A 6,503-nucleotide genomic window follows, 5' to 3' on the forward strand; every position below is an offset into this window, starting at 1 on the left:
AATGACAGCTTGTACTAGACTAGTGCTGACAGGTCACCAGCACAGGAACTACAAAACTCCGGACAACCTTAAAGGAACTGACGCTACTCTTGCAATTTCCGGCTACATTGCGCCAATGCCTGTGCCGCCACCTAGTGGAGAGTTATGGCGGACGCAAACCTCGTCATCACTGGACGATTCCACTTCATTGGACAATCAAGTTGATATTGATAGGTACTGCAGAGGTTACCGTGAGAGGACAGGTGCCAACTGCAGGAAAATGTGAGCTGCAGCCACAGCTGCGTACGGATTACTGACATACCACCTTCATAATTAAACCACATTTGTACATGATTATTAACTATTTTGCATTGCTCAACCAATCGAATATCATGCAACAATTTTCACCACCACTCTAACCTTATGTTATTAGCTTACTGGACGCAAGCGCTGTAAACATGCATAGCTCACTTGGAACTTTTGCAGCAAGTCAAAGAGGAAATGCCTGCTTCTTCCAAACACCCGCACTATTACACCATTTTACAACAGGGGACATGAGTGCAGCCTTTAACACACATTGGTCATATTGGCTGCATTCTTAGCATTGTGGTCAGAGTTAGAAATAAGTTGTCTTTCCTACAAATTTATGCTACAAATGCCACAGCTCACAGCCATTTTACTCAAAGTAATCTGAAATACTCATGGTACCGTCAAAGTGGGTACTGAGACAGGGATTGAAGGAACATTGACTGGGGGAACAGATTTGGTTAACATATCTCTGAGGAAAGATAGCATAGAGTGAACCTAGTTATGGAATAGACCATATAGGGCTGAAAACATACAGTAGAGCTGATCGTCTTGTGTCCTGCAGAGAGCTCCAGGACAAGGTATAATTTCACGTGAAGATCAGAGGGGCACATGCTATGATAATTGATACCTTGAGGGTAGCAGTAAAGTTGTGCAATGAAAGCTGCTGTAAATTGCAGTAATGCAGCTATTACATGCTGTGGTCTCCTTCATTGCTGATTTGACCTAAAATTCAGAGCATGGAGCAATAAGGCGATACACTGCCATTAAAAGGCATTAAATGTTGCCTAGGAGGATGATTTTGGGACCGAGGTACTAATCCCTTAAAAAAGTGTTTTAAGACAGTATAACTGGACTTAAAATCAGAGCTGTACAACTGAATTTATATGGCAAACTTTTGATTAGAAAACCATGGAGGATTTATTCCTTGTGTTGTTATTTTGTTTTATTCATGGCTGCATCATGTTGCATGCATCTGCATTCTTCTTCCAGGCTGTTTATTTCCCTTGGTGTCATACTTTACTTCCATTCAGGCAAATTTCTTACATTTACTGTCAGAATACCAAAATGCTTGTCTAGATCCAGTTTATCAGATGGCAAAAAAGCATAAGTATAAAATATTGCTACTACGCACAAGTAGTATGCATGTGCTGTAACTCTGATAAGTTATAGGAGAAACCTTCAAAATGGGGGATAATGTCAGACATTTTTGAGGATATAATATGTCTTGGTTGCTCTACTTACACCTCTTCTGAAACAGACTGATTTATTTTGTGAGACTGTTTGTCTCAGCTTACAGGTATAATAAATATATCACTTAACAGTCACAGTATCCTTACCCTTCCATTTTGTCATGTACACAGAGCAATTACAGTATGATGTTCACCATTAGCCACCTGGCAGAATCCTTCAGACTCCCTGTCTCCGCTAACTCTTTGATCACAGCCATACCTGCTGGTTTGGAGGATAGAATTTGCTGCACCATCCAAATGACAGACATGGAGCAGGCGGACAGACATCAAGCAAAATGAAGATGAAGAAATTCACTGTCACAAAAATGAGCTATAAAGATAGAACCAAACAAATACCAGTCAGCTGAAATAGAATCTCACCTGGCCAAGTGAGATATTTGGCCTGATCCGTCTCAGACTGAACATCTCCACCACATACTGGTGCAAACAATTCCAGTTCTTCATGCTCTCATTTGTGTGTAGCAATATTTCAATTAAAAATCAACCCATAAAACAACAGTAAATGGCCTAGTTACTGTATATTTTGTACAGTAAACTCTAATCTAATCTTTGTTACCACTGTTGCTGTGAATGTGCCTCAGAGGCGTCACTGACAGTGTGAATGCAGCCACATCCACAGCTGACTGCACCAGAGACAAATCTGAAATAGATGAAGACATTACAATAGATTGAAAAGCTGTAGCTCAGAATCTATAAGCTCAAGTTTTGAGGTGTTTATACCTTCCCCCTGTTTGTAAGACAATACACTTTTGACTGTTGTGATTTCTGCAGAAGTGTCTTTGTCAACTTCAGGCTACTCCTGTGTTTCCTGTGTTGTGTTTGACCTTTCGTGGTGTCTGATTTCACAATAAGAATTTCTTCACTTCACTTCAGTAATAAAATATTGATTATTAGAACCACATTTACAATTTGCAGTAGGGAGGATCTCTTAAATATTAATGCAATGAGTAACATACAGCTTTTGTCAATATGTCTGTCATTCTTAGTCAGCCAGGCTCATAGGTGACACTGTCAGCAGTGGAGCTGAAGCATACACATGAAACATTTGACTCCCATGGGTTACATGGTTACTGCACAAGAGCCTTAAGGTGTCCAGCATTGCCATCACCCAAAACTCTGTGGCTGTTGTACTCTTAGCTGTATTATTGTTGCCTGTCTTTTACTATCACTAACCTACATTGCAGCCTATTTGTAAAATGTGGGGTTTTACAACATGTGGTCTCCCAGAGGCCCATGAGATCATATATATATTGAATCACTTGTAATAGCTTCAGTCCACCACCTGAACCCAGAATGTGTGCTGATCTGAAGACACATCACACCAAATTTTTGACTATTGTTTATTGTCTTTGTTTTAGCGCTGGGCACATTGTATGTTTTTTGTAAACATCAACTTCCCTAAGAATTTCTTTGTGTGTTGAGGCGGCAGGAGAGCTGAGAGGGACGCAACAGGGGAGAAACAGGAAAGGAGGTTCTGGTGGGATTTAATACTCGCCAGCTGGAGCACATGTGGCTCCACAATTTGAATTTGTTCTATACATTTATTAAGATTCTTATAACTTATAACTGTGTATTTATGTTATCTAGAGATTCAGAAATATTGAATCTGTAAACAAATAAATCAAAAGTGACTTTCTGAAGGCTTTAAGCAAGAATTCCCATGCCGTGTCAGATTGAATTGGTGTTTGGACAAGCTAGCCCATAATTCCTGCATATTTCTTAGACCCTTAAACAGCAGTTGACTCAGCTTCCCCTCTATTTTTTGACTTGCCAAGAACAAAGTTAAAAGGACATATCCAGCTGTTTTGGGAGAGAGGGTTAATTTCTACCTTTCAGGCATGTTTTGTCAAGAGTTAAGTCTACAGTAGCTGGTGCACTGCACCATATTTGACATATTTGGTCCACAAAACACATTCTAACATTAATGTTTGTCACCTGTAGATTTGTCTTTTATCATGATAGGAAAACGTCTGAGTGTTTTATTTTGAATGCATTAACTGAGCCTCCACTGATCACTTCACTCAGGACCATGACCCTACAGTAACAGAAGCCCACAGACTGGACTGCTGCTGTTCCTCCTGGCTTTACAAGGAGTCACAGTTTGTTTGAAGTTGTTATTTTATCGCCATTTTCCTCAGCTTCATAGCCTGGTGTTCTAATGAGCTCTTCCACGTCTCCAGAGCAAATGCCTAAGGGGCGGAGTTACTTGTGGTCAATGGCCAATGGAAATGGCAATGGCCCAATTATAAGAGCAGTATTTATGAACTGTTATGTTCTTCAGCAGGCCAGACCGGGACTGGGGGAGATGCGACTACAGGTGAGCGGGTTCAGTTTTTCTGCTTCATACTCCAAATTCTAAATAGCCATATGGAATTTAAAACTAGAGTTCTCGACATAAATGAGGTAAACTTTGATTACCCATTAATTCTCTTACTACACAAGTAGGAAATTGGAGTTTTCTTTCATTCTTTCTTTCCTTTTTTCCAATTTTCATCAGTTATCCTAACGGAGAGAAATACCCGTGAAAAAGAACTATAGTAATTCTATATTTTTTTAGAGAATGCCATACAAATATCATGCAGCTACTACAGAGGTCAAATTATAATACAGACAATCCTGTAGGCTATGGCAATACCACAGAAGATGAAAAAAAGACCCCAAAAAAACCAAAACCCATAAAGTACGATAAGGCAACTATAAACTGACTATTAGGTAGCCTACCACAGACATAATATAAGTTCCTATCTGAATATTATAGTAATATTATAGTGATTTTCCGTTAAGGTAGTTTCTGCTTTATCGCCATCTTGTGGGTCATGTCATCAAGTAGGACAATTTGATGTCAGATTATATGAAAAATACTCTGCCATATAAAGAAGCGTGATGCAAGATATTTTTTGTGTTGTACTGTCAACATGCTACTGTGCCCAGATAAATGTAGGCTGCTATGTATACTTGTATTACATTTTAAGGCTTTTAAGGCAGAATGGAAAATAAAATCATAATAGGGTTAACAGTACTACGTGTGTTTGCCGTTGCAGATGTCAAGGATTATTTCCCAGGTTTTCCTGATGAGGGCGCTATGCTGGATACTAGTACTGCCAGGTACTGTAAACCAAATGTGTGAAATTATTCATAAACTATCAACAACCAAATGTAGAATATTGTGTATAAGTTATCCAAGCACTGATCATGTGAAATAAGAAGATATTAGTCCTCTTCAATTTGACCCCTGTAGATACATGTCAGAAAACAGAAAGTCTTGATAATACTGTTACTGCAGCCATGGTATAATTTATAAGTGTAGTAAAGTGTAGTAAAGTAAAGTAAAGTGCTGTGTTATTTAGGAGTGTGTGTCTTATATACTCTCTTCCTTCCTGCAGGTTTGCTGGAGGCAACATCTCTGGTGAAAATAAAGAATGCTGAAGGTAGTAGGGGGATAGTTTGTGTCCACTTTCATGACTACTGCATTCTTTTGCTACAACACTATTACTCCTCCTACACTATTTGTCACATGTTATGTTTTTAAAGCAGAAAAAGTATGCAAAGTACTAAATGAGAAGATTTCTTGAATAACACCTGTAAAGTCCATAATTTTTTTTTTAAGAGTTGACTAGTGCCTTTATTAAGGTACATTTATTTTCAAGTCATTAAAGTAGTGACTTAAAAAGTGCACACATAGGCTACCTCCTACAACTGATACAAGCTTTGTTGATACAAATAGCGGCCATACTCTAAACTGAGAGAAGGAAAAACTTAAGTTATTTAAAAGCACCATTGCAGCAGCACTCTTTCTACCTCATTTTTGAACGACTGAAAACAAAGTACTCTGCCAATGAGAAATGAAATTGGAGCAGAATGGCTATGATTCCCCTGTTCCCTGACTCCCCTATGATTTCTGCCTCCATGTTCTTGCACAGCGAATGCAGCTGCAGGGGCAGTAAGCATCGACTCTGCTCAAGCACACAACTTCCTGACTCATTCTCGACCCAAGAGGAACATTGATCCCAAGTGGTACCGCGGCACTCCTGACTTCCAGTCCTACTACCGCTTCTACAGCAGCATCGGACACATTGAAGGAGTGAGTTAAGGACGGTGTATTATATAGGATTGAATGGGGATGAGCTTTTTAAAGTATCTCAGCATGCATGAGATAATAATCATATATACTATAGGCAATGTCCTTTTATGTGATCCACTGTAACATTTTCTATTTGTCTTCTCTTTCCTACCGATGTGTCTGTCTTTCTCCATCAGATCTATGAGATTGACAGGATCAGGATGCTGTATCAGCAGATGCGTCACCTGGAGCAGGTCCACGGCGCCGATGCCTCCAGTTACCAAAATGCAATGGGTGTCCTGACCACCACCGCAGCACCGACCACCACCCCGCCTCCCACTACCACCCAGCCCCCTCCACCCCCCACCACCGCGGCTCCGACGCCGAACCCCCTGGCCGACGCCGAGGTGATCTTCCTGTGTAACCCCAGCGATGCGCTTTGCAAGCCTCAGATCGTCTACCTGCCGACGGGAGCCGTCCCGGTGCTGTGCGACCCACGCTACAACCCGGCCTGCAGGCCCCGAACAGAGGAGGAGATAAAAGCTGCTGCACCTCCCCCTCCCCCTCCACCTCCTGCTCCCAAAAAGTCCGTCCCACCTCCACCGCCGCCTCCACCTCCTGCCGTCACTGTCAAGGGGATGGAGTACGACTGCGATCCGTACTGGGACCCCGACTGCCTCATCGACCACCCTCCCCGCCCCATCACGGAAACTTCCGCACCAGCTGCGCCCGTTGAAGAGAAAGTGGTGAAAGAGGAAGTAGCAGCAGCTGAAGAAAGTGTTGCTGAAGCACCAGTGGACCAGAAAACCCCCTACTTTGACCCTTATGATTTCAAACGTGACCTCTATGACCCCTTCCGTTATGCTGATCCAGCTCCCGAGCCCCAGTAAAAAAAAAAAAAAAGC

The 6,503-nt window shown here is 41.5% G+C and overlaps 1 protein-coding gene across 1 annotated transcript; it reads left to right on the plus strand.

Annotated features, from left to right (window-relative positions):
* The first annotated feature begins 1 nt into the window (after window position 1).
* On the plus strand, window positions 2-6,488 carry LOC139644942 (formin-like). Its single transcript, XM_071520480.1, has 4 exons — window positions 2-242; window positions 4,922-4,966; window positions 5,474-5,619; window positions 5,796-6,488. Exons 1-4 carry the CDS (start codon window positions 2-4, stop codon window positions 6,486-6,488), a joined length of 1,125 nt encoding a protein of 374 aa, XP_071376581.1.
* Window positions 6,489-6,503: the final 15 nt, after the last annotated feature.

Source organism: Centroberyx affinis, unplaced genomic scaffold (genome assembly GCF_046629955.1).
Source record: "Centroberyx affinis isolate AG114_WGS23_722 - 3 ecotype Tasmania unplaced genomic scaffold, CSIRO-AGI_Caff_v1 ptg000804l_1, whole genome shotgun sequence".
NCBI lineage: Eukaryota > Metazoa > Chordata > Actinopteri > Beryciformes > Berycidae > Centroberyx > Centroberyx affinis.